Below are 27,917 nucleotides of genomic sequence, written 5' to 3' on the forward strand. Positions count from 1 at the left end.
TTCACCAGAAAGTCTTTCCAGCTTGTATCTCCAGAAGCTTTTCAATGCTTGGGCCTTTCGTGACCAGGAGGTGGCTGGGTCCATGGAAAAACCGGAGTTTTGGTTCGGCTTCATTTCTGATGGTGGTGGGACCTTGGGCGAATCACTTGTCCTTGCTATGTTGACCTGGACACTGCCCTATGCAGGCTAGCTCGATTCTCAACGGCCTCTTATCCGATTTGCCTTCTGCTACTTGCCCACTTCAATCTGGGCCCCCTCTCCCCATGCAAGCACGTTGTCACTTATCCACCTCTCCTTCAGTTACCCGCCAGAGCTTCCTGGCGCTCTGAGACACAGCAAAATCCCTGACCTCTCCAGGTTGGGTGGTCTCTTCCGGTGACCTCTCCAGGTTTGTCTCGTGCTTCCTTCCAGCCACGCCGGCCTTCTTTAACCAGCTGTGTGGCCTCGGGCAAGCCCCTTCCCCTCTCTGAACCTCAGTTTCCTCCTCTGTAAGACAGACATCATGAGAATCCCAACCAGTCTGCTTGTTCCGAGTGAGGATAAGAACCACTTCTACATGTCTTTCTGCTCCTGGAGGCCCTGCTGCTCCCAAAGTCACACATTCCACAGATCCTGATTCTCAATGAACCTTTTCTTCTGCAAAAGAACAGCCTGCTTTTATTCCAAGCTCTCTTATTCCAGAAGAATGCTTTTTCTCTCTAGTTATGTCTTAACCTAGGCCAACAGCGTCTACAAACGGAGAATGCGTTTATTTAAGCCATTTCCTTAATAGGGGTTGTGTTGTTGTGTTCATTGTCAACTGACACCATGTTTGTGGAACGAGAGGCATCGTCCTTTATCTCTGCCATCGCTCCCTCTGGGGAGGATGGCACACACGTATGAACAACGTGCCTTCTCACAGAGAGCCCTCCTTCAGCCGGATTTCCACAGAAATACTGTTCCAGGAAGAAAGGGTCTGACCCGAGGGATTAACTTGCTGAGGGATGTTCTCGGGTAACCCACCGATCGTTTTCTCAACACGTCTTCATTGATGGGTATGTATGATAGGAAAGATGATGGGCAAGCAGATAAGGACTATGATCCACAAGGCGCCTTCTAGGCACTCACAGCTGAACTGGGAGACTGAGCACCGTCACACCGCACGTGAGGTCTGTGGTCGTGCGGCAGAGGTGCAGAACACGGGGATTCTCAGTGGCCGAGAGGGCCAGAGAAGGCTTCGCTGGAGAGGCAAAGATTTAGAATTCTCATCACACCAGTTAGGGTTCAAAGGAGTTACTTTCCTTCCCCGGCACAATGACACACACACACACACCACGTACACACAGACACACAACATGCACACACGCACACGCACGCACCGTTTGTCTAAGCGAATTAAGAAGACACGTGAGCTTGATCTGGAAAGCTTAAAAGATGGAGGTTGGGGGCCAGCCTGGTGGCGCAGCAGTTAAGTTCGCACGTTCCACTTCAGCAGCCCAGGGTTCACAGTTTTGGATCCCGGGTGCAGACCTACGCACTGCTCAACAAGCCGTGCTGTGGCAGGCGTCCCACATATAAAATAGAGGAAGATGGGCACGGATGTTAGCTCAGGGCCAGTCTTCCTCAGCAAAAGGAGGAGAATTGGCAGCAGATGTTACCTCAGGGATAATCTTCCTCAAAAAAAAAGAAGATGGAGGTTGAGTGGATGAGAAAATATTTTCAGAACATGGTCCTGGGGTGAGGCTTGTCAACATGAGAAAACAGACGCAGATGTACAATACTCAACCGTTTTCAAAGTATCCCGCCTGTGAATTATTCGCACAGTCCCATGAGGTCAGCACCTGGGGAAACTAAGTCTCAGAGACACACAGGCCACACGGGTAGGAGGTGGTAAAACTCAGAAGCCGGCACTCACGAGTGCAGTTCAGAGTGCTTTCCAACAGTTGAACATGTTTTTTTCTCTCCCTCCACCCACCATGGGACACAGGAATGAAGCATAGGCTGAGAAGTGGCCCAAAATGACTCAGGCTGGACGAAGTATGCAAGAGCTATGAGGAGAAGCTGGCGTCCTGACACAACACCCTAGTACAGCCTCGTGAATGTCCCAGGTCATCCCACACGCCCTGCCGTTCCTGCATCTGGACAGCATAGCTGAATGCAAGAAGGCTAGGGGTCAAGTTTGCCGGCAGAAAATTATTGCTCAAACGACTTAGTCCTTGTGCCTGAGAGCGTCACTGATGCCCTCCTGAGCCAGAGGCCCAAGCAGAGACAGAAATCATGTGGTCGGGGGAGTATCCGGGGAGGTGGTGGGGAGGGAGTGGACTGGATGTGTTTATGGCTCGTTTCCACCCTGACCAGTGAGGTCACCTGGGCTGGGATCCACATCGAGATAAATGCAGCAGAGCTGGAAAATTCCCAGGATGCTGAAACTCAGGACCCAGCTCCCGGAGGTGGGAGTGGGAGCTGGACAGGTCATCGTGGGCAGGAAACCTTCCTCCAGTGTCCTAGACCTGCTCTCAGGACAGAGAAACTGGCCATGGGGACGTTTATGTCTTATCTTTCTTACTCCCCCTTCCATCCTCCTCTACTTAATAATGCCTGTGGAGTGCCCATGGGCAGCATCCTGGGCTTTCTGAAGTACACGCAGATACAACACTGGCCCTGCCTTCAAGACCCTTGGCTGCTTGGGGAGACTGGGAAGTTTGTAAAACAGTGGTTTCCGAAACTCACTCTGTGATGGTTAATTTTATGTCAACTTGGCTGGGCCGCGGTGCCCAGATATGTGGTCAAATGTTACTCTAGATGTTCCTATGAGGGTGTTTTTGGATGAGAGTAACGTTTAAACCAATGGACTTTGAGTAAAGCAGCCTGCTCTGTCTAATGTGGGTGGGCCTCGTCCAATCAGTTGAAGGCCCAAATAGAAGCAAAAATTGACTTCCCCTGAGGAAGAAGGAATTCTGAAGCAGACAGCTTTCAGACTTAAACTGAAGCATCTGCTCTTCTCTGGCTCTCCAGCCTGCAGCTCCACCCTGTAGATTTTGGACCTGCCAGCCTCCATAATTACCTGAGCCTGTTCCTTAAGATAAATCTATATCTATGCCTATGTCTATATCTATATATCTTCTGGATAACCCTGACTAATACACCCTCCAATGTCCCATCCCCCACTCCCCCGGGTCCATGACTACAGCATCTCTTGCCTGAACCCCTCAAGGGTCTCCTAATGCCAGTATCTCTTTTCCCATCTTCCCTGTGGCCACCAGGGGTCTCTCCGTAACGCCTGTGACTGAGCACGTCCTTCTGCTTACAATCCTTCCATGGGCATCGTCTTCCCACCACTGTCTCCCGAACCTTAGGCCTCCCAGCACTGCCTTCATGATTTGTGGTCTATTAGACTTTCTCCTGGCTGAAACCAACAGGAATGAAGTATAACTGGGAAAGAACTAACTTCCCCACCGTGTTATTCAGTATCTCTCCATACAAAATCCACACCTTGAATGCCATCAGAGAAAGTATTCCGTCCCACATTTGGGGGAATGTTGGTTTACAGGATAAAATCCATTCTTCTTGGCATCGCTTTCTGGCTACTCTCCCAGCCACATGGAATAGTTAGTTCCCCAAACGCCAGGTACACCTGGAACACCTCTGAGAAGAATGCCTCTTCTCTTTGCTTCCTGGAGAACTCGCTCTTGAGCCTCAAAATCCGGCTGCCTTCTTTGTGGCGACTGTCCACCAGGTGCTTGCCCGCACTGTGCCAGGCCCGTGTGGGCATTTATCATTGTCACACTGCAAATATGTGAGTGCTTGTCTCCCCAGAGGTTAGAGGTCAAGGGGTGGGAGCACGTTTTATTCCTGTGAGGACTCTTCAAGGGGACCCCTCAGGAAATAGCATCTCTCTCCCCTGCCTGACCTCTGCACATGCTGAGGAATAAAACAAAAGAGAAGAAATGGAGAACAAACGGTCCACTTTTTTTATTTTTCAGATGATGGCTAAATGAGAACTTAGCTTTTGCGTGAGACCAAATGGTCCTGCTCAGTGAATCCAGAATTCGGCAGTCTGACCTGCCCTGCACAGGCCACTCGGGACCGGGCAGGCTCCCCCGTGACGGGAAGAGCCCAGCCCTGGAGAAGGCACCCAGGAACCTGCTCCCTGAAGCAGCTCCCCTCCGGGGGAAAGGGGGGCAGGCCGGGCCCTGCAGGCCAGGTGGTCTTCTTCCCGATGTTACCCATCAGGGGCGCCCCCTCCTCATCCCACCACAGAGTCAGGCAGATGTGTTTCACCCCCTAGAATCAAGCTCGCAGATGGCGAATTCAAATGCCAGAAAACCAGAGGAATGAGATCTCAGAGATGAGCTCTCTTGACCAGCCCTCTCATTTTACAACAGGGAAACTGAGGCCCAGGGAGAAGTTCAAGTTCACCTAATCCACCTGAGCGGTCTGTAACTTTAATCTGTAATTTGTGTGACAGATACTATTAATTAATATTATTAAAAACAAGACAAAAGGCCCAAAATGGAGTCACTTATGCTAAGCCCCACATCACCAAATGGAAACTTGACTTAATTACAGTTTCGGCTCTCCCAGAAATGGAAGCTTAAACCAGTCAATCAGGAACCGCCTGTCAGCATGAGTCAGGTAAGTGGCCTGACGGACCCCTGCCCCCTGTCAAGGGAAGTGACCCCGCAATGAGCAACCTGCTTTTCTTCCTAGCATGACTTCCTTGTTCCCACTCCCCTCTGTGTATAAGAGTCTTTCATTTTGTACAGCTCCTCAGGGCTCCTTTCTGCCTGCTAGATTGGATGCTGCCTGACTCATGAATTGTTAAATAAAGCCAATAAAATTTTACAATTTATTCAGTGAATTTTCTTTTTTAACACTATTACGGCACAACTCCCAAGGGCAAGAAGAAGACAACTCTTGCCTCTCTCCCCTTCCCAGCATTACCAGAATTCCCAGGCCCATCCTGGAATGCCCGCTCACCTTGAACCCTGGGACCAGGGCGGAGGTGATGGTCTGCCCCTGGGATGTCTTGGCAAAGGGCTGTAATTGTGGATTCAGGAAACCCGGTCCTGGGCTAACTCAGTTCTCTCCACATAATTAAAAGAGGTAGAAATGAAACGTCAGGAGGAAACATGCACTTGATAAAACTTAAAGAGCCCTGTCCATTTTTGAATCCTCACTTTGCTTTCCTGCCTTAATTCTTGGCCACTGTAAATTATTTCAAAAAACGATTTTAGAAGAGAAAAGGAGCCAGGAGTGAAAGAAGCGCCTTTAACATTCCCCCTTTCTTTGGCATCATTTAGGATTTTAATTTTCAAGCATGGCAAGGAGGCAGAAATGGCTTCGGGCGGCAGAGGAGCAGCATCACGTTAAAATGAAGACAGATTTCTCTTTTTCCTTGAGGTCTTCTCCTAAAAAGTGCCTAAAAAATGAAGACCTCCCCCGGTGCTGATTAGAACAGAAGGCATTTCTAATTCCTCACGAATGGGAAGAGGAACTATCCCAAAGCAAGGACTAACTTGACTCAACGCTAAATCCACTACTTCAAGCTCCTGGGAGAAAAAAAAAAGCGCTGAAATTAACCCGTTGTTTGGGAAATATCCCCGAAATGCTTTTGTAACTTCATCACCAACTACTCAGGGGGAAATACTGCTCTTTAAGCCTCCCTTTTGCCCGAGAGTCCAGAGCTTCTAAACCAAGAAAGGAAGAAAGCAAGCGGGTTATTTACGAGCGCCTCCCTCTCGCAGTTTTAAGCCGCTGTGCACCGAGCCTGCTTGTCACCGCTCCGGGCCATCGCCGGGCGAGGCGACCGGCTCTGCGGGGCCCGGCGGGTCGGCCTTCCGCGTCCCCTAGCGGACGCGAGAGGTGGTGCGGCCCCGGCCACCCGCCGCAGAAAAGCGGGCCACCAGGAGACAGCGCCGCGTCCGCACGCTGTCGGCTGCACAGCCTCAGCGGCACCCCTGCTCGCCTTGTGTCCCCATCCAGCGACCAGTCAGGCTGTGAGCGAGGGGAGTCCAGCCACCAAGGCTCCAGAGTTGGAGACCTCAGCATAGTAGGCTGGGTGCCGCCTGGGGCCACCCCGACCTGGGCCGGGAGCGCACGCGTCTTTGCAGCCGTCCGCGACGGTGCAACTTCCCCAGGGAGCCGAGTTTAGGTCAGCCTGCGGGGCTCGGTGCAGGGAGCTGGGTCCTGCGCGAGGGTGGACGGCATGGCTGGGGCTGGTGGAGCCCCTGAGAGACGGTGGGGGGCCTCGCTCTCGTGGTTCCTGGAGGCGCGATTGGTGCTCCGAGAGACTGTAGAGTGGCTGCTCAGGAACAAGATGCGGAGCCCTTGACTGTCGGGGCCAAGACGCGCGTCGGGGCTGCTGGGCTGGGGAGGACCCCCGCGGGAAGATACGGGGAACAGCGGTCGAGGTCGGCCTCCAGGAGGGACCGCCGGACTGGGGCTCCAGGAGAGCAGCTGTTGTGGAAGTTCGGGGTGGGGGGCAGCTATGCATTTTAGAAACAGGAGGTTGGAGGGCGATGACCCTGGGCTAGGGTTTCCCAGGCAAGCGGCTGTTTGGGGATCTCCGGAGGAAGTAGTCGGAGTAAGGTTTACTAGGAGAGGTGGCTGGTTTGGAGGCCTCGCGGGAGGTGGCTGTGCTGAGGGTCCGGGGGGCGGAGAGTTACTTTGGGGATGCCTGGGGGAGGTGTCTGGCTTAGGAGTCCCAGTCCCGGAGGAAAGTGGCCGATTATGACCCTCCCCTCTCCTTCAGTGGAAGCGACTGAGTATCTCGAGGAACCGGCGGTCCGGGAGCTTCCCGCTCATTTCCAGCGGCTCTGAAGGAGGTACCTCAAACGGGGCTTTCCGGGGTGGCGGCTGAGCCCCTAGTCCTACAAGATTTGGGGTTCCTGGGAAGGGGACCACAGAGCCGCACGTGCGTCGGGAGAGAAACGCCAGGTCTTCTCAGGACCCTCGGGGTTTGTTTCAGGGCCCGACCCCGCAGGTCCGTCCGCGGAGTCGCCGGGAGTGTAACCCGAGGAGCCCCGCCCCGCCGCGCCCCGCCTTAAAGGTTCTCCGAGGCCAGGGGCGCACAGCGCCGGCCGCGGTCATGGAGGGCGCGCTCGCGGCCAACTGGAGCGCCGAGGCGGCCAACGGGAGCGCGGCGCCGCCGGGGGCCGAGGGCAACCGCACCGCCGGGCCGCCGCAGCGCAACGAGGCCCTGGCGCGCGTGGAGGTGGCCGTGCTGTGCCTCATCCTCTTCCTGGCGCTGAGCGGCAACGCGTGTGTGCTGCTGGCGCTGCGCACCACGCGCCACAAGCACTCGCGCCTCTTCTTCTTCATGAAGCACTTGAGCATCGCCGACCTGGTGGTGGCCGTGTTCCAGGTGCTGCCGCAGCTGCTGTGGGACATCACCTTCCGCTTCTACGGGCCCGACCTGCTGTGCCGCCTGGTCAAGTACCTGCAGGTGGTGGGCATGTTCGCCTCCACCTACCTGCTGCTGCTCATGTCCCTCGACCGCTGCCTGGCCATCTGCCAGCCGCTGCGCGTGCTGCGCCGCCGCGTGGACCGCCTGGCCGTGCTCGCCACGTGGCTGGGCTGCCTGGTGGCCAGCGCACCGCAGGTGCACATCTTCTCGCTGCGCGAGGTGGCCGAGGGCGTCTTTGACTGCTGGGCTGTCTTCATCCAGCCCTGGGGGCCCAAGGCCTACGTCACGTGGATCACGCTGTCCGTCTACATCGTGCCGGTCATCGTGCTCGCCGCCTGCTACGGCCTCATCAGCTTCAAGATCTGGCAGAACTTGCGGCTCAAGACGGCGGCGGCGGCCGCTGAGGGGCCCGAGGGCGCGTCGGCTGGCAGCGGGGGGCACGCGGCTATGGCCCGCGTCAGCAGCGTCAAGCTCATCTCCAAGGCCAAGATCCGCACGGTCAAGATGACCTTCATCATCGTGCTGGCCTTCATCGTGTGCTGGACGCCATTCTTCTTCGTGCAGATGTGGAGCGTCTGGGACCCCAACGCGCCCAAGGAAGGTAGTGCTGGCGGGGAACCCCCGAGGAGGGAGGGGGCGGGGAGACGCCCGGGTCCTGCTGCCGCCGCACGTCTGCGGATCTGGGGGCCTTCCGGGGGAGAAGCGGGCTTTGGAGTCCTGCAGGGCTGGGTTGGAGTCTTGGCTCCATCATCCCCCCGGCTAAGTGATTTTGAGCGTCACCTCCCTGAGCCTCCAATTCCTCTTGTAAAGTGGCAATAATGATAAAAGTATCAGTTCTCACCAGGCGGTAGGGGAACCAAATGAGAAAACGCACGGAAAGTATTAGCACAGTCCTTGGGCTACATGGGGTGTGTGATTCTTTACTATGGACGGGAAACAAGTTCAAGTGACTCGCCGTCTCCGTGGTTCGCGAGTAGTGGGCGTACCTTTCAAACCCGGGCCCCAGCTCAGCTCCTTCCGCTTTAAGTTCAAGTCGGCCTGAACCCGCGGGGTCTGGTTTGGATAGGGGCAGCGGGAGGTGGGCGATTCCATTGTCTAACCAAGAGCTGAGAAGGTGCTGGGAGGGGCGCCCTGGGGATATGAAGACAGTCTCCGAACCCGCTCGCCTAGTGGAGAGGTGAGTGCCCCAGGTGGTGGCGGGCAGGCGCGGGGGCTGGGGGTGCCCCGGGACCGGAGACGTCGCTCCTGCGGAGGGGTGGGGGGTAGGGGCCGGTAAGGGAAGGGAGGCGAGATGCAAACTTTCCGCTTTGCCGCGGGAGGCTGGGGGATTTCTGTGGGCGGGGGACGCGGCCTCCAGATGGAAGGACTGCGGAGTCAGGGTGAGGATGGCCAGGGGCCAGTTGTCAGAGTCGGGAGACCAGGGGAAGAGGACAGAAGGGGCGATCTGTGAGGAGGGAGCTTGAGGGAGCAGAGAGCGCCTTGGGCTCCGGCGCTTGTGGCCAGCCCGGGGCTGGGAGCTCCAGGCCGATTCGCCTCCATTGCCCACAATTCCAGCAGCTCCCTTGCAAAGAGCGGGAGGGCCGATCCGCGGTGGTGAATGACGGACACCTCTGGGTTGCCGCGAGCACGGAGCACTGCAGTGGGGTGCAAGCGACTCGGATGCTTGTAAGAAAAGGCCAGGGGTTTGCTTTTCCCTTCCTGCCCCGAGACAGCACAAATCTCCCTTTATGGATGTCATCGCTACTGCTCCCAACAGTCTCAACCACCACCGTCCCCTGGAGGCTGAAATCGCCTTCGTTCAGCTGGGTAACTTTGCTTTGCTCTCTTCCAGAAACCGCAGACTCCTGGCTTTATCCTGCCCTCCCAATTAGTCTAGTATTTGCCTTAGTGGCCTGGGCGATTATCATTCCACATTTATTGAGCACCTGTGGTGTGCTGGCCCTGGTGGGGTCATTCGGCGTGAGGATCGCTGTGAAGACTCAAGGATAGCCAGCCTGGCTTCCTGGTGCAGCCACTAGTCACACTTTGCAGGGGGGGCGGTTCAGGGGTTCAGAGAGGGTAAGGCACTTGCTCTAGATCACACAGCAAATTGGAGGCTGCCTAGAGCTGGGGTTTCCTGCCCTGCCTACTCTCCCCCACAGCTGTTTCTTCCTGCTCCATCAGGCCACACCGGTTTCCTGGGCAGGATCCTAAGAGATACTGGACCAGGTATTGAGGTGCTCAAACGCCAGCCCTTGAGGAAGTGAGACCGACACCCCCTTAGAGCAGATACTGGGGGGACCTGGGATGTAGTTCTCCATCCGGCCCTTACTAGCTGTGGGACTTTGGGTGAGGGGTCCCCTTCTCCCCCTTGACCCTCTGTGCCGTACTTCTAGAACGAGGACATCAGAGTGTTCAGCTCATCCATCCTGCAGCTCTTCTGACTCCTTGCCCCCTGCTATCCCCACGCCCCTCCCATTCATTTTTCTCTGGTGATTTTTCTCCCTCCTCCCTTCCCCCACCCCTCCTCGTATGACTTCCTGTTGTCCACCCCCTTGTCTGCTCTCCTCCTTCTCACTTTGCTCCCTAAAGAACAAAGAACGAGCACCTATGATCAACTCACACGGTGTAATCACCGAGTGAAGTTTTGATCTTTTCCACGCTTTAAAAGTACATCAAACATTGATTTTTACGTCTTAAAAATAAGACACAGGAAGAGAGTGAGCGAGAGGCAGCTCCCACCTAAAGTGGGGCCCAAGGCCTTTGGGTACGTGTGGCTTTCCCAGGGTGAGAGGATTTCCCGGGTGAGGGTTTGTGGAGACCGGCTCCTGCTCGGGCTCTGGGAGCGGGGAAAGAGCCTCAGGTCCCATATTCCCTTTGCTTCTTTCCCGGTTAGAGGAAAAGGTGGGTGTTGCTTGAACACCCAGGTCACCTGGTTCTCCTGGACGTTCTGTCCTGGGTGTTCTGAGTGCAGATGCAGACATAAGGGGCCTTGTGACCCACTGCTGCCAGCACCCTCCTCCCCCTCGTGCTTCCAGGAGCCGTGCCCAGTCCACGTGAGAGGCCCATCGAGCACAGAGGACATGGGCTCGGGCCACCAGCCTGGCCAAGTCATGCCTCAGGGCTGCGGGGGTCCAAGCGGACGTGGGCTCAGCCAGAACACACACCCTGTGCCTGCTTGGCATTAATTTGGATAATTGCAAGAAGCAGCCTGGGCCATCAGAAACAATGGTGTTTACGATCACCCAGGAGACATGACTCAATCTAGAGGCTAGGAAGGAAGAAAAGAGAGACATGCTCCAGCGACTGAGAGGTTTTGATCATCGAAGTGGAATTAATGCACAGCCCTGGCTTTCCTCTCCCAGAGAAGGGGAATTCACGAGAGATGCAAAATTTCTAGATCAGGGCCCCTTGCTCTGCTCATCTCCTGTGGAGCAGAGCCTGGAAGTTCAAGGAGCCCTTTGGGAACAGCGTGACATTCTTCAGGGAAGCCCAGGGGCAGAAAGGCTCAGGTAGAGGCAGGATTGGGGCAGCCGTGTGGTCTGTTCCTGCCTGTAGCTTCCTGGTGAAACCTCTGGAAGACAAGGAGCTACTTAGCCACGGGCTACAGATCTGGGCTGACGTGTGGATGGAGGCGTCTCCTTGCCTTGGCTAGTGGCCTCGTGGCCCCCCCTGGACTCTGAGTCCCTGCCTCCATTAAGGTTCCCTCTCTCTGACGTTCTCTCGAAAGCCACATGCTCCTTTTCCATCTCTCTCCTTGACCGACCTCTTCCGCCCGCACAGCTGCACTCATCAAGCGCCGCCTTATGGATTTAGGGCTCACCTTGATCCAGAACACTTTGAGGTGGGGCACCGAGATTCAGCTACTGTGGCACGATAAAGGGGCTGTAAGGAAAGGGATGAGGGGAAAGGATAGGGAAATTAGAATATTATCGTAACAGTGATAACAAAGGCACTGGGTGCAGAGGTGAGCCGCACGTGGGGCTTCCTTTTCATCAGAGCCAAAGAGGAAAGCTCTCGATTTCATTATTTCCATTGTTCAGAAGAAAAAACAATGAGAGAAGAGAAGGGGAAGACGAGGTCGTGGTAATTTAAGGAGCTCCCCCTCAGGAGCAGCCCCAAGCTGCTGAGCCTGGTTTGGTGGGACTGGAGACCGAGGGCAGACGCCCTGGCAGGTTTTGACGAGCCCCGAACGTATCCTTCAGAACCAGAGTCCGCAGCCACAGCCTCGGCACCAGCCTCCCCTGGAACTCGGTGGGATTCGCTTTGCTGCTGGTCCCAAGGACTCCGACCCTGGGGTGCTTCTGAGGGAGCAGGTGAGGATGACATGGTGTGACCTGTGGCACCTAGGGGCCACGTGACTAATGTCACTCTTCCCCTCCCCCGCCCCCTTCTGCTTGTTAAAAGTTCTGTTTGCATTCTTGGGGTTGACTTTGAGCATCTTGGCAGTTATTCCTGAGGGAGGAGGTGGACATTTTTCTCTCGAGAGCCTGGGTGCCGGGGGATGAGGTGGAAGGGGAGCCTGCTGGACAATGGGCAGTGTGTCCGGGGAGGTGAGTGTATGGAGGGGAAACTCGTTAAGCCAGGGAGGCAGATGAGCCTTGTCAGAACAGGGACGCCACCTCTCTTGTTCACTGGCATGTGCCCGGGCCTACCCCAGGGCCGGGCACCCATTAGGAGCTCAACCAATGCTTGTTGAACAAATACATGGGATTTGGTGAAGAAGTGAGCACCCCATCACTGGGGGCAATCAAACATCTGTGGGGGTGTTGTAGCAGGAGGAAGGTTGAAACACATTGCAAGCCTAGTTTTAAGTATTTCCTCATCTGAAAATGAGCTCCGCAGTCCCTCCCAGTTTCTTTGGAACTATGGCCTCTCCAGTGTGGTCTACCCACCTTGCCTTTCCAAGGACCCCATGCCCAAGGTTTGGGCGGGCCGGGCACCTTGGAGGGGCCTGCTCTTCTGGTGACCCATTGATATGGAGAGCTGTGGGGGCAGGTGCGCCTGAGAAGATTGAGCAGACGTTCTTGGCCAGGAAAAGCTCTCAAGCTTGGCCTTTCTGGGTATAAATTGCAATTAGGCCGACAGTTAACCAACCACCGTACTCTTGTCTGATTGAGCAATTGGGAGTTCTTTTATGTTCTTGGCTCATGTAATGTTTTCCCGTTGAGTTTCTGCCCCAAGGTGACTTTACTTTTTTTGTCCCCACCCAAAGTTTTGGTTAATAACAGCACAAAAAAATCTGTTGAGTGAGGCTTTGCTACATGCTTTTCCCCATCTGATGGATATCTGGCTGGGTGGGGAGGTGGGACAAGGGGTGTGGGGAGGCCTTGGGTCTGGAGCAGAGCAGCGTGGAAAAGGCCTGCCCCTGGCAGCGTCCTGCTCCCTGGGAGGCGGGGCTGGGCCTGGGCTGTCTGTCAGCTGCCTGAGGGGCTGACCCCACCACCTTGCACTGCAAACTGTTGGAAGTGGAGGGAACCCCTCAAGCTCTCTCCCAGGGGCTGGGGCAGGGTGGGGGCTGAACTGTGCTCTGGCAGGCCCCCAACATCAAGCCCCGGGGAGATGTACTGGGAGGTGGTGAGAGTTCCCGTCACAGGAGATTCCGATGTCGAGAGGGGCAGGTCACCTTGAAAATGCCGGCCTGGTGAGGGGCCGTGCAGGAGGGCAGTCTCTGGCAGGAGACGACCTGGGTTCAAATCCCAGCTCCACCACTCACTCAACAGGGCTCTTGAGCAGGTCACACCTCTCTGAGACTCAGTTTCCTCATCATCTGCCATCTGTGTGGTTTGGGACAAGTCTGTGGGCCTCTGTCCTTTCCATCTGAGCAATGGGCTAGCACCTGAGGGTGGAATACAGCCCCGCTCTGGGCTCAGCTTCAGGGAGGTGATGGGTTGCACCATCACCACCGCTTGTCGAGCGCCCAGCCGTCTCTCCTCCTCACCCAGCACAGCCAGGTCAGGGGGCGTTCTCCCTGCTTACAGATGAGGAAACTGAGTCTCAGAGAGGCGTGACCTGCTCAAGAGCCCTGTTGAGTGAGTGGTGGAGCTGGGATTTGAACCCAGGTCGTCTCCTGCCAGAGACTGCCCTCCTGCACGGCCCCTCACCAGGCTGGCATTTTCAAGGTGACCTGCCCCTCTCGACATCGGAATCTCCTGGGCACTTGTTAAGAAGCTGGTTCCTGACCCCACCCCAGGGCCTTGCACCCTCTCTGTGGCCTAAACATCCCCACTCCTGGGCTCTCTTTCCCACAACACCCGGCATGCAGCCACCCGGCTTCCCGTCTGCTGATGGCACTGCCCCCTCAGTACTCTGGGTCCCGTGTCCCTTGACTCTCGCCCGCCCCCTTGGAGTTCTCTGATCCACCATCCCCTGCCCCCTGCCTCTCATGTCGATCCCTTCCTTTTTCATCACCTCCTTCCTGGTTTGAGCAGAGCTTCCTCGGCCTCAGCACTAGTGGCATTTGGGGCCAGGAAATCGTTGTTTTGAGTGTGGTGGGGGGAGGGCTGTCCATCCTGTGTGCTGTAGGATGTTTAACAGCATCCCTGGCTTCTGCCCACTAGATGCCTCTAGCACCCCCCTCAGCTGTGACCACAAAACTGTCTCCAGACACTGCCCAATGTCCCTGAAGGGGCAAAGTCGAGCCTGGTTGAGAAGTGCTGGTCTAGACCCGTGGTGTAGGCCTGGCCCCCACCACATACAACAGATGCGTCACCCTTGTCACCTCTTCCCTGGGCTCTGGCCATTCTGCCTGGTGCACCCCAGCCAGGCCTGAAGACTGCCACTTCCCACTGCATCCTTTTGCTTTGCAGCCATGCTGACACTGTTCCCACCACAGGAATGCCCACCCCAGGCTCCTCCGTGGGCGCCATCCTTCAAATCTAAGTCCAGTGTGTGGGCTGCTCTGTGCAGACCCTCAGGGATCTGTGAGAATGATGCTTCCGGGAGCTGTGCAGGGCACAACCTGAACAGCTGGACATGGCAGCCTCTTCCATGCCCACTTTCCTGAAGCCATCCCTGTTCCCCCAGCTGGAGGTCTCCTTTCTCCTCTGACCGCCAATGCATTCGTTCTACAAGCAGTTACCCAGTGCCTCCCGAGTGTCCTGTCCACACAGCTCCTGCTTTGATCTGTCAATCCTCCAGCAAGGAGAGTTTGCAAGGAGCCCTCCTAGTCCCTGGCCCACCCGCCCGCCCTCCTGTGGCCAACAGGTGGCATATGCACCAACGTGGGACAGTCAAGCCAAGGCTGGTCACAGAGTTCTGGGTACACCCACAGACCTCAGGGAGGACACCCCCAGTTTCTGCCAGTCTGGCATTGGCGTCTTACGACCCAAGGTGTAGCCAGATGGAGTGACCTGGGCAGTTGACCCAACCTGCCTCGAGCTCACTTTCCTGGGGTTAAGAATGGGGTTTAGGTTGTGGGGAGGGTGGAGTGTGCTGGGGGCACAGTGCCTAACACAGAGTAAGCGCTCAATAAATGTTGGCTTTAAAAAAAGAGGGAGCAATGTCGAGACGTGCCAGGGTCCTGGGGTAAGTCAGTGCAGTGGAGGAGCAGCATTTTAGCAGAGGGCGCAGTTTCAGGTGAGGGGTGGTGGCGAGCCCAGGGTACTGGCAATAGGAGTGGTGGGAGGTAAAGAGGAATTAGGGCCTCTCCTGGAGGAGGCATCAAGAGGCAAGGTGGGAGGTCCTAGCCCTGGGTGTTGGCAACCCAGGGGGACCCTTGTATGAGGGGTGGGCAGGACCGGGGTGTGACCTGGTGGTTTCCAGCGTCCCAGCCCCTGATTCCTGGCCACTGAGGAACAGCCTCTGCCAGGCCTCCTGTGTGCTCCGCCAGGAGCTGGCACTCCTGATTCCAGGTGCTCCAGGACCATGGGCCTCTGCCCTCCACAGCCCATGCTTGCACCGTAACGGTCACTCTTGCTCATTCTGTTTCTCTCTCTTTCTCCCCGCCTGACCTTGGTATCTGAGTGCGGACTTAATTTTCCTAGAGGGAATTTCATTTGGGTCCAGTCATCTTGTTAGGAGCCCATCTCCTCCCGTTAAGCAGGGAAATTGTCTCTCTCCCTTTCCAGTGTGCTGGTGGCGCTGGCTGATTTATCAGGACTTCCTGTCTGCTAATTTCATGCTTCAGTTCAATTGGATCCCTTATTGAACTGTTTCTATTTTCCAGTCTCTGCTAGCAGCCAAGGACAGAGCCACAAAGGGGACACAGTCCCCAGCCACAGATTGTAAACATAAATTAAAATAATAGGAAGGAATGATGCTGTAAGAGAGAGATTTATTTATCAAGTACTGTGAGTGCCCCAGGAGGCATTAGTTGATTCCCTCTCCCTGCGGAAAAAATCAGGAGGGTGTCAGAGAGGAAGCAACATTTGAAAAGGGTTTTGAAGGATGAGTAGGAGCTGGCTATGCAAAGAAGCAGATGCACATTCCATGTTGAGATTATTGGCAGTTATTTTATTATCTTTCCTCCTCCTGGACGGATACTTCTCAAACTTCAATGTGCACACAAATCATGTGGAGGGATCTTGTTAAAATGTGGATTCTGATTCAGTGGGTCTTGGTGGGCGCCCGAGAGTCTGCATTTTTAACAAGCATCCAGGTGCGGCCTGTGCAGTGCCCATGCAGCTGGCCCACTGACTACCCTTGGAGCAGGAAGTCTTTAATATCTTATCTCTTTTACCAAAACGTGCAGTTTGCCTTTATCCGTATGGCCCAGATTGGCTGCAGGGCCCTCTTGTTCCCCACAGGGTAGAGAAGGGCTGGTCGTTCGCAAAAAGGCCCCAGCTCGTCTGCTTCCAGAATGTGGTTGTTCCTTAGGAGCACGACACGGCATCAGGGTTGAGTAGTGCCATAATAGGAGCCCATCTCAAGGTCTGTAGCCCACACATTTGGCTCCTAATCCTGACCATAATTATGATACATGGGGCAGTCACACGTCTGATTTTTAGAACAATGCCAATGTTGTAAAATTGTGGTCTTTTCAAAGAAGGCGCTCTGTAATACATGTTAGTATTCAATCTTTATATAAGTGTACATTCAAAAATCATTTTAAAAAGGCCTTCCATAGACCACAACTCCCAAATTCCTACACAGCTCTGTAGGAATAAAGGACTTAGGCTGGAATTCCTGAGCCCCAGGGAAGCAGGCCTGATTGGGGTGGTGAGGGGGTGGGGTGGGCCTTGAACCAGTGATGGTTTCTCGAGGGAGGGCCTCCTATAGCTGTTGATTTGGTTCAGATGAAAGATGTCAGGCGGCCATAAGTCTTTGAATTGCATGTGAAACGCACTAGTTGCCTTGGGAACAACACAGTCCGAGAGACCATGGCCAGCTGCCCATCAGCTGTTCTGGGCTAATTTGGGCCTTCGGTGACGGGGACGGGGACAGGCAGAGGGAGTGCCGGGAAATCCGAACGGGGAGTTCTTGGGGCTTGAGTAAAGCAGGCCCGTGGGCGGACAGCATGCTCAGGGCATACCGTCCTCGTCCTCGGGTGGCCCTCGGCCACCCACCCCTCCATGAATCACCGTGCTGTGTGGAAATGGAGCCTTGTTTCTGTCTCCAGGGGGTAAAATTGCCCAGCGGGGGATGTTTGCTTTTGACTTGTGGCCATTTCTGCTCATGTCTCTGCTTCGCCCGTAGGAGGCCCCACTGGAAGATGACCCCTCGTCCCCAGCCCCAGCCTCGGGCCCGCCAGCGCCTCTCCTAAATGCTGCCACGCCCCGTTTAATAGCATGTCTGTCTTGTACTTCTCTCTTTCCCATCTGAGTTCGTAAATCCCTGAGGGCAGGTCCCCAGGGCCAGCTCAGTGGCTGGCACCGAGTCGAGGAAAGGATGCGGGAACATCTGATTGTCATCTCCCGCTCCTCCTCCCAGAATGCCCTGCACTCGAGGCCGGGCAGGTGTGAGGGTTGATCCCTGGACCAGGGCCTCTGCCCGCCCGCGCTGCTTGGCAAGGACCAGGGGGAGCAGTGTGCTCCCACGCTGGCCTCCGTCCTGGGGGAAAGGTGTTACTTCTGTGGGAGGCGAGTGGAGGAGGCATGACCAGAACTGGCTCTCCCAGCGGAGACCCTGAGATCCTGCTCCCTCCCGAGGTGGCAACCACCTTCCCTTCTGGGTTTCCTACGTCACTGACAGAGTAAGTTTTTCCAAACTGGACTCTTTAGAGTTCCTTTGGTGTCATGTAATCCAATCCCAGGGCTCTGGGCTTTGTTTTGTCTTTTTTAACTTTTGAAGTCATGAAAAAAAGGGGCAAAGGACCATTTCTGTAATCAACCTGGGATCAGGAGTCCCTATACCTTGGGCTTTAAAAAATTATGCAGTTGATCATATCTCATATCCATTAATAATAATAATCGAATAAACATTTTCCCATTCACAAAGACCTTTTATGCTACCTTTTCCCCCAATTTTCTCAAAGTCCTTTTGAGTGTCACCTCCACTTTACAGTAAAGGATATTAAGGCTCAGATAATAGATGTGACTCAGAGAATGATTAGGTGGGAGGGGGATTCAGACCCCAGGAGTTTGCCTCTGAATCCTGTGTTCCTGGCTCCTCCCTCCCCTCTCTGAGCCGGGGCTCCCAGGTCACCTCCCTGAATGGCTCTGTTGCCCGCCTGGCCTCAGAGGAGGAGCTGGCTGCAGACCACACCTTCCTGCGAGGAGTCTGGTGGACTGTGACTTCCAGGTCCTCCTTTTCTCCGCACTGACTTCATGGTCGCTCCGCTTTGTGGAAAGTATGGCGGGGGCCAGTCTCACAGGGAGCTTGGGAGCTGGGATGGCCCTTCGGAGAAGCCTGAATGAAGGCAAACGGTCAGATCTTTGCACATTTGCGTGGAGCAGTCATGAGACATGGGCTCCCCTGGGACGGGGTGTTACCCTCTGGCCAAAGTGATGCCCTGGGATGAATGCAGCTGCGAGCCTTCTCCCCCAGCTCTCTGGCCAGTGGGGCCGAGGGACGATCCTAGAGCTGGGCCTGAGCGTGTGCACCAGCATCTGAGCAAAGCTGCCGGCTCAGCTTGAGGCAGTGTCCCCCAACTCACTTTTCCAGTCAGTGTCTGCCGGGCAGCTACCCAGGGGTGGCTGTGTTTTGAAAGAAGACAATCAATAAGGTAAGGATTTCAGTGTAGAAGGAGACCAGGAGGGTGGCGTGAGCCTAGAACTTCGAGCTGGAATGCAGGTGAGCAGGGAGGAGAGTGGACGATTTTACAGAGTAGAGAGACAGCAGCCTCTCCCAGCTGGGATGTCCAGGCTCGGCTGTGAGCTAATTCAGGATCTTAGCCCTGAAATCTGCAGGGCAAGATCAGATATTGCCAGCACCCCAAGGAAGACGGAATGAGACAAGAGCGTTCCTATCCGATGCTCTGTGATTGTTTCAGCCACCTTGACTTTGTGGAACCCAGGCATCCCCCTTGCCCTCCCCAAAGATGGCCCATCCTTTCAGTCTTAAACCCATCAGGAAATTTCAAGCTGGGTGAGAGGGCAGACCAGTTCCAAAGGCTACACTGGTGGTGGGGCCTTGTGAGCCAGCACAAGAATCTACGTAGAAGCTGAACCCTTGGCCATGCACTCTGGCTCAAGAGCCACATTGGACAGACACTGCCAAATGGCTGTGCAGCTTCCAGAAGCTCAGCCAGTGGGTCCTATGTCCTCTGCCCCACTCTAGGCTGCCTCAGATTCCAGGACACAGCCCCGCCCAGGGAGCAGCCTCTCTCCATTGGTTCAAACGTGTTGGTGCTAACTATGTTATTGATAAGAAAAGTGACATTTACAGAGCACGTGCACATCATTGTGGTAATAACAATAGCTAAGCTTGATTAACTGTTTACTGTTGTTGACTGCTGGAAATCGTGGTGAGCACTTGGCATCCCATCTAATTGAACTTTGCAATGATTCTGTCAAGAAGCTCTTTCTGTTTTTCTCATTTCACACTTGGAGAAACCGAGGTTCAGGGACTTGGCCTAGAACACACAGGTGCAAAGTGGCAGAGCCAGGATTTGTGCCAGGTCCGGGTAACTCGGAAGCAGAGCCACCATCCAGTTCTGCTCCTGGTGGTGTGGGGAGCAGTGGGCTGAGCTGGCCCTGCGGTCGGCCCCTCCCCTTTCTGAGCCCTTTCCCACCACGTTTTAGCATCTGCGCCTCCTACAGCATCTAGGTCAAGGACTGACCAACTTTTTGTGTAAAAGGCCAGGCAGTAAATATTATAAGCTTGTGGGACATGAGGTCTCTGTAACAGCTGCTCAACTTTGCCTTTGTGGTGCAAAAGCTGCCATAGAAAATATGTGAATGAATGGGCATGGTTGTGTTCCAGTAAAACTTTATTGATAAACACAAGCAGCAGGCAGGCTTTGGCCCATGGGCTGTAGTTTGCTGGCCCCTGGCCTAGACCAGGAGACATTTCTGCCCAGAAGGAGGGTGATCTGATAGGAGGCAATGCATTTTCCCTCCCACGTGCACTTGGATTTTAAAAGCCTGTTGCTGGGGAGTGGGCAACGCTTAGCCTCCGAGGGGGCCTCCATCTGTTTAGGGAACAGGAACTTGCTCTGCGACTCTGTCCCTCTTGGTGTGATAGCCCAGCCAGCCTGTGTCCTTTCTTTGGGACTGAGAGGATTCTGTTAGCCAACCGACACGTGGGAATGCTGACCTCGTTTTAAATGGAATCAGACTTCACTACTTTCAGGTGGGAACACAGGGTGACTTGCTGTGTGTCCTTGGGGAAGGCGCTTCCCTTCTCTGAGCTTCACTTTCCTCATCTATAACATGGGGATAAGGCTGCTTTGAAAACTGTACTGTTCTGTGTAAGCTTGAGCGGTGAGTCTGATGGTCAACGTTGCTGCATTGTCGCGTGCTCCCGTGGAAACATCACCGTGAAATGCAGGGACGATGTTTTCCATGCTTTGTGCTGTTCCTGTTCCTCTGCAACCCTGTGAAGCCTTTCCAGCCACCAGAAAGGGCGATGTTGTGGCCTAAACAAGATCCAGTAAGTGCCGATAGCCGGTGAGGTGCAGTAAGTCACTCACCCGCTCAGAAACCATCAATGGCTCCCCACTGCCTATAGATTAAAGTTCAGACTCAGCCTGGATTCAAGGTCCTCCCCAGCCTGGCTCTTTCCAGTCTCTTCTGTGAAACTCCACTCCCCAACTCTGGCAGTGCCTGGATGCTCTTGCACTTTCTCACTTATGTGCCTGTATTCCTGTTGCTTCCTTCCTCTGAGACCCCCTCCAGAGCCCATTTTTTACTTCCAAAGAGCTCTCCTCCATGCTGATGGCTTGAAATTCTACCAGTGGGGACTCATATCTTTGAATGATTACGAGATTGCTAAATTTTAAAAAGTCCGGGTGTGCCCTTAGCATTTGGCAACTTGACACGAGCAGGTTCGGCTTAGCGAGTCATCCATCCCCCAGGAACCAGGCGGGTCATTCGCGTCTGTGGCCACCAGGTGGGGCAGAGGTGCTGGCTGTCATCCAAACTCCTCCCACCCAGGCTGGCCGCTTGGAGGTAGAAAAAGTCACGTGGCTGCTCGGGACTTCAATAACCGTTTACTTTTTTGTTTTTGATGTTCTTTAGGTTTGTTTGTTCATTTTTTTAAACAGGATAAATAAGTTAAAAGATCCAAATGTAAAGAGTGAGGCGAGAAGCTTAAAAGACCAGCTAAGCTTCTGCACAGTAACTCTGGACAGCTGGGGAGAGGTGGTCCCTTTCTGTCCCAGCGTGAGCTTCATTCTCGAATCTTCCTTTGCCCCATTTTCTAGCTTTGTACACCTGTAGTCTGCCCTTTGTGTGTGGTAGTTGACTTCTCGTGCCTTTTTTAATTTAGACTTTTGTAAGATTTTGCCTCTTTCATTTTAGATGTTTAATGATGATGTCGAAGACATTCTATTTTTAATTTTGGTGATATTTCACTAGAATTTCTAAACTTAAATTCGTCTTCTTCTTACCCATCCAAATCAAAGCAAGTGTTTATTTTCATTCCCTTTTATAGAAAGTGAGGAATGCTGTGGCATTGGCTTTTTTTCCTTTCACTTTTCTGTTGTTTACTATTTTAGTCTAAGAATTGGGTTCCCCTCCTTTGCTTTCTAAACATTCTCTTTTGCACGATTTTTGGGTGTTGGTCTGTTGTAGCGTGCTTTGCTTTCAACAGGTGCACAAGTAACTAGGGCAGAGGTTCGAAGACTTGCATGTGCATCAGAATCCCCGGGAGGGCTTGTTGCAACGGACTGCTGAGCCTTGCCCCCAGGAGTCTGAGGCAGAGTTCTGGGGTTGGGCCTGAGGACTGGCATTTCTAACAAGCTCCCAGGTGTTCCAGGGACCCCACTCTGGGAACCACTGAATTCTCTTCCACACAACCTCCCTCCTCCCTTTGGTGCACGCAGACTTCACTGACGGACACCTCTCTGCTCTGCATCCATGGTGGCGTCTGGATCTTGCAACTCCAGCGGCCCCGTGAGAAATCTTTTCCTGAATTTAGCTCTCGAATTCTGGAGTTATTTTTTGAAAACTTTTCGCTGAAAAGACTGAAGACTAGTGGATTTCCCCAGCCTTCTTGCAGTTACCCTCACTCATAAGGGTAAGGCTGGGGACAGAATTCTCGGGTCCCTCGTCTGCTGCGCGGGTTTCTCATGGGGCAGCCTGTCCTGCTCTGTTGGAGGGAGAAGTCTACCATTTGTCAGGTTTACGTCCATGGAAAGAAACCCAGATTTTCCCTCCCCTCTACTTGGAAGCACTTAGGAATTTTTCTCCCTCCTTGAAGCTTAAATTTGTAACAAGCAATGTCTCAAAGGTGATTTCTGATCATTAATTCTGCCTGAACTCAGTAAACCCTCAGTATAACAGCTTCGACACAGTTCTTGTGTGTCTTGTTGTCGTGCCGAAGCTGTGCTCCCAGGGGCAGCTTCGCAGAAATGCTCTTAGCATTCTCGCCTGTGAAGACAGCATACATTTTCTTGCCACCAAGCCTTTGCCTGGGCTATTCCTTCTGCCTGCACACTCTTCCTCGCTTCTCTGCCTGGGAAACAGAAACATCCTCCAGGGTCAGCTCCAGTGCTGGCTTCCGTGGGGCTGGCCGTGATTAGCTCTCAGAGCTGTACCCTCCTCAGTGTACCCACCTGACTCACCTCGTGCCCATCTCATGGTTCTGCTCATTTTGTTTTTGTGTCCCAGTGCCTCGCCTGGTGCCTGGCACATGGTTGTGATGGCAGCCACCATGTATGGGCACTTACTATGTACCAGGCACCCTTTAATCCTTGCAGCATTCCCGCGAGGTTTGGGTGCTCTTGTTATCCCCATTAAAGGTTAGGAAACGACAGTTTCTTGGGGAGTTAAAGTCATTTGTGGCTCTCGGGGCTAGAATACAAACTAGGTCTGGCAGGTCCCGGACTCTGCTCTTCGACACTCTGAATAGTAGGCACTCAACACTTGCTGGGTGAGTGATGAATGAACAGGTGGCCATGATGAGTACAGCTCCTGCTGGTGGAGGCACGCCGTGGGTGAGCTTTTGAGGGGAGAAAGGACAGGGAGCATCCCAGGGCTGGGCTGAGCCTGGGAAGTCTCGGGGGCCAGGCTGAGTGCACGGCCAGAGCAAGGATATGGAAGGAAGACCGACTTTGTCTCTTTACTACTACGTCTTGTGGCCCTGCACCGGGCACCTGGAAAAGGCTGGGCTCAGGAAATGATGGTTAATGCTCCAGCAGTGATGCTTTCTTCTCCTTTCTCCCCGCACCCCTGCCCTCCTTCCAGCCTCGGCTTTCATCATAGCCATGCTCCTGGCCAGCCTCAACAGCTGCTGCAACCCCTGGATCTACATGCTGTTCACGGGCCACCTCTTCCACGAACTCGTGCAGCGCTTCCTCTGCTGCTCCTCCGGCTACCTGAAGGGCAGCCGGCCCGGGGAGACGAGCGCCAGCAAGAAGAGCAACTCGTCCACCTTTGTCCTGAGCGGGCACAGCTCCAGCCAGAAGAGCTGCTTGCAGCCAGCCACTGTGTGACCAGCCTGGGTCAGGACTGCCTCCCTGGGCTGGGGTTGTGCTGACACAGACAGTCCGCCCCTCGGTGGCCATGTATGTATGTGTATAAGGTACCTTGCAGTTTGTACCCCTCCACACCTGGGGTAGCTTGAGCCGGGTGGGGAATTCTGACCTGGGAGGGGGCAGTGGCCTCCACGGTGGAAGGTGATAGGGTGACTCATCGTCAGACCACCCTTGGGCCTCCCCTGAGCTCCCACAGGCACTCCTGCTACCCTGGCCCCACTGCTGCCCCTAGTGGGTGGGTTGCTTTTTTTTTTTTTTTTTTTTCCTCCTGGACCTCTAATTTCACTCCAGTACATTTTTACTCCTTTATTCTGGGATCTTGTGAAAGGTGGTAAGTAAAGGATTGGTGACCAGTTGGGTGTGGAACCCTAGTGTTCTGAGCGTTGAGTCAGGAGTGGGAATGGGACCTCAGAGGGGGAGGGTGGTGCTAATGTCCTCCTGACCTCAGGGGGCCTCTGCCTTTGAGGGGACTGAACCTGGGTGCCAGCTTGTCAGAAGGGGCCCTAGGAGCAGGGGCTTCCGTTATGAGACCATTTGGCACAGGCAGCCGACTAAAACTTGGGTTGAAAATGTCTAGGAAGCTAATATTTAAGAAGCAATTGGTGAAGAAAAAGAAATGAAAGGCATCCAAATTGGAAAAGAAGTAAAATTCTCTGCAGATGACACGATTTTGTATATAGAAAATTCTGAGGAATTCGTGTATACACGTGCGCACACACAAACCCATTAGAACTAATAAATGAGTTCAGCAAGGTTGCGGAGGACAAGGTCGATATACAAAACTCAACTGCATTTCTTCTCACCATCAATGAACAATATGAGAAGGAAATTAAGGCATAATTCCATTCAGAATAGTTTCAGAAAGAATAAAATAGGAATAAATTTCATGAAAGAAGTGCAAGACTTATAGCCTAAAAAATACAAAATATTTTGAAGAAATTGAAGAAATTGAAATTGAAGAAGACTTCAATAAATAGAAATACATTCTGTGTTCATGGATCAGAGACTTAAATACTGTTAAGATGACAGTACTATCCAAATTGATGTACAGATTCAGAGCAATCCTATCAAAATGCTAGCTGGCTTCTTTGCATAAATTGATAAGCTGATCCTAAAATTCATATGGAAATGCAAGGGACTCAGAATAGCCAAGTAAACCTTGAAAAAGGAGAACAAAGTTGGTGAATTCAGACTTCCTGGTTTCAAAACTCCCTATAAAGCTCCGGTCGTCAAGAGTGTGGTACTGGCATAAGGATAGACATAGAGACCAAAGGAATAGATTAGCGAGTACGGACATAAACTCTTACATTTATGACCAGTTGCTTTTTGAGAAGTGTGACGAGAGAATTCAATAGGGAAGAATAGTCTTTTCAAGTTGTGGTGCTGGGACAACTGGATTTCCACATGCGAAAGAACGAAGTTAGATCCCTACGTCACACTGGATACAAAAATTAACTCAAAATGCATCAGACCTAAACGTAAGCACTAAAACTATAAAACTCTTCAAAGGAAACACGGGTGTAACCCTTCATGACCTTGGGGTAGGTCGTGGTTTCTTAGATAGGACACCCAAAAGCATAAGCAAAGGAAAAATAGATACACTTAGACCTCATCAAAGATGAAAACTTTTGTGCGTCAAAGGACATTATCCAGAAAGTGAAAAGACAACTCACAGAATGGAAGAAAATATTTGCAAATCATATACTTGTATCCAGAATATATCAAGAACTCTTACAACTTCATAATGAGACAACCCAATTTAAAAAATGGGCAAAATATTTGAATAGGCAATTTTTTATATCTTCTCCAAAGAAGATATACAAATGGCTCATAAACACATGAAAAGATGCTCAGCATTATTATTTGTTCGGGAAATGCAAATCAGAACCACAGTGAAATAGCACATCACACCCACTAAGATGGCTATAATCACAAAGACGGGCAATAACAGGTGTTGGCACAGATGTAGAGAAATTAGAACTCTCGTACCTTGCTTGTGGGAATGCAAAATGGTGCAGCCACTTTGGAAAATAGTCTGGCAGTTTCTCAAAAAGTTAAACATAGAATTACTGTATGAGCCAGAAATGCCACTCCTAAGTATTTACTCAAGAGAAGTGAAAGTGCACATATGCACAAAAACTCGTCCATAAATGTTCACGGCACCATAATTTATAATAGCCAAAAAATGGAAATAACCCAAATGTCTATCAACTGATGAACGGATAAAGAAAATGTGGTAAATCTATACAGTGGCGTATTATCTAGCTATAAAAAGAAGTAAAGAACTGATTCATGCTACAGCATGGATGAACCTTGAAAACATTACGCTAAGTGAAAGAATCCATTGCAAAAAGCCACAGATGATATGATTCTGTTCATAGAAAATGTCCAGAATGGGCAAATCTGTAGAGACAGATTATAGAATAGTGGTTTCCAGGGGCGGGAGGCTGGGGTGAATGTGGAGTGACTGCTAACAGATACGGCGTTTCCTTTTTGGGTGATGAAAATTTTCTGAAATAAGTGATGATGGTGCATGATTTTGAGAATATGCTAACAACCACTAAATTGAATACTTTAAAAACTAAAAAATGTTTACCAGCTGAATTCAGAGGCGGCCAGCTTGAAGGATGAATTCCTCGGCATCTTCTCCCTTCCAGAGCTGTGTTTCCCTAGGTGACCCACCATTTCAGAGGAATCCCATGATTTTCTTACTCAGTTTTTCTGCAAGAGATGGTGTTTCCAGTGTGGCTAGAAGTACCACCAGTGATCATACACCCATTGTGGTCCAGTAAAGGTCAAGGGATGTCTTGTGGCCGCAGACTGTTGTGTTTTATTTAGAAGAGCAATCCACCAAGGGTCTCAAAGGTTTTACTTACCTGATAAACATGTTCTCCACTGTCCTGTCAGCCTTGAGGTAGCACATGACCGTGTCCAGGAAATCCCTTTAGCCGTTAAATACGGGACATCATAGATCAGAGGTTTTCCGACTGGTACTGGCCAGCTCGATGGCACTCTGGGGCACTTTTTTATTTTCACACATATTTTTGGACTCACTGGGATACAGCAAGAGCACTTCCCAAAGCCACTGATCCGCTCTCTCCATACACACTTTCCTCTTCTCCCTCCACACTGCATGATACACACACGTGTGCGGGCACACACACACACATACACACACGCATGCACACAGTAGAATGAGCTAGGAGCGGGTAGGTGTTTAGGGAGAAGAGAGACAGGCACTGAAATGCCAGTGTTCAAAGTCATCACGTTTAGCACAAGATCTCCAGTGCTAACTGGAGACTGAGCACAGTGTCATAGTTGCACCCAGAGGCATTGCAGTGTCGCTGTGATGTGCACTTAGCCTGTCAACACCAGCAAGTCCTTGCTCTTTGGGAAGCTGACGGGGTGCTGGGTTGGGGTCCCAGTGCCCACGTACAGGACTGCTGGGACCCTCTGGGTGCAAACAGAGATGATGGAGTCTGCTGGCACTTGAGCCGCTCTGTTCACCAGCCAGAGATGCCCCGGGCTCTGCTGTTCCCAGGGGAGTTGCCATCCGAGCAGCCAGCAGAGGCCACTGGGGATCAAGGAGGCAGCGACTCACAGTAGCTTTTTCTGACCGGGGGCACAACTTCCCGAGAACCCTGGAGCTGCAAGGCGCTTGGGCACCAGAACCCACTAAGACGCTTTCCTCATTCTCTCCCTGTGAAAGCTCTGGATGGGCCTTGGGTCTCACTATGGTGCAGGAATCTGCGTTTTATAGCAAAGCAGTGACATTTGATTTCAGCAGCCCCTCCCCTCTCCTCTTGTTCTGGAGAATATTTTCACTGTCTCTTAGTCTTTCTCCGCCCAAAGCGTGGAAGAAGGAGTGCGGGGTCCAGAACGCTGCCTCGAGCTCAGTCGTTTCTGTGTTCCGTCCCCTGACCATGTGCCTGAGGTCTGCAGTCCATCTGGTCCCAGTTTGGGACCCGTTCATAAGCCTAACAAATAGCCCAAGGTGCCAGCCAATTGTAATATGCAGATTTTCTTCTGGAATCTTTCATTGTGCTAATGGTCAAAAGTGAAAAATGAACACTTGAAGACTCTGAGCCTTACTTTTAGGCCCTGGAAAGAAAGTCTGTCCCACACTTGGGTCTCTTTTTGGGGTGGGTCTGTGTGTTGTGCTGGCAGGAGGCTCCCTTTTACCAAGATCCTGGTCTCAAAGCGCTTGCCCTTTTGTATTTGATTGCAATGAAACGCCACTAAATGCAAAATGTGAATTCCTCGATTTGGTGGTGACTCCTGTGGTCCCCTCGTGTGCTCTGCCAGTTGGTGAATGATGTGGCCAATAATGAGATGTCTGCTTCATTAGCTGCTTTATAAAAGGTGCACCTAATAAACGTCTTTTTTTTTTTATACACTGCTTTGCCTTTTTTCTCCCTCCTGAGAACAGTGACCATGTCTGGTGGCTTGCAGACTTGAGTTTCCTTGTGGGGCTGTGGAGTTATCTGCCTGATTATGACAGAGGTGCATCGGGGCTGTTGGGGGAGGGGAGCG

At 52.8% G+C, this 27,917-nt stretch overlaps 1 protein-coding gene across 2 annotated transcripts; it reads left to right on the forward strand.

Moving 5' to 3' along the window:
- Window positions 1-5,893: 5,893 nt before the first annotated feature.
- On the forward strand, window positions 5,894-27,778 carry OXTR (oxytocin receptor). Of its 2 annotated transcripts, XM_023620040.2 has the most exons (4): window positions 5,920-6,133; window positions 6,734-6,806; window positions 6,950-7,988; window positions 23,095-27,778. In XM_023620040.2, the coding sequence occupies exons 3-4, from the start codon at window positions 7,070-7,072 to the stop codon at window positions 23,340-23,342; spliced, it is 1,167 nt and encodes a 388-aa protein (XP_023475808.1). In that variant the 5' UTR covers window positions 5,920-6,133; window positions 6,734-6,806; window positions 6,950-7,069; the 3' UTR covers window positions 23,343-27,778. The 2 variants fall into 2 exon arrangements, with proteins under 2 accessions (XP_023475809.1, XP_023475808.1); XM_023620041.2 differs by having other exon boundaries at window positions 5,894-6,133; window positions 6,734-7,988.
- The last annotated feature ends 139 nt before the right edge of the window (window positions 27,779-27,917 follow it).

Source organism: Equus caballus, chromosome 16 (assembly GCF_041296265.1).
Source record: "Equus caballus isolate H_3958 breed thoroughbred chromosome 16, TB-T2T, whole genome shotgun sequence".
NCBI lineage: Eukaryota > Metazoa > Chordata > Mammalia > Perissodactyla > Equidae > Equus > Equus caballus.

Bases quoted from the DNA above. Each gene is read 5' to 3' on its own strand.
- OXTR (XM_023620041.2), top strand. From the start codon at position 7,070: ATGGAGGGCGCGCTCGCGGCCAACTGGAGCGCCGAGGCGGCCAACGGG. The intron at 7,989-23,094 runs GTAGTGCTGGCG...CCCTCCTTCCAG, and splicing joins CCCCAACGCGCCCAAGGAAG to CCTCGGCTTTCATCATAGCC.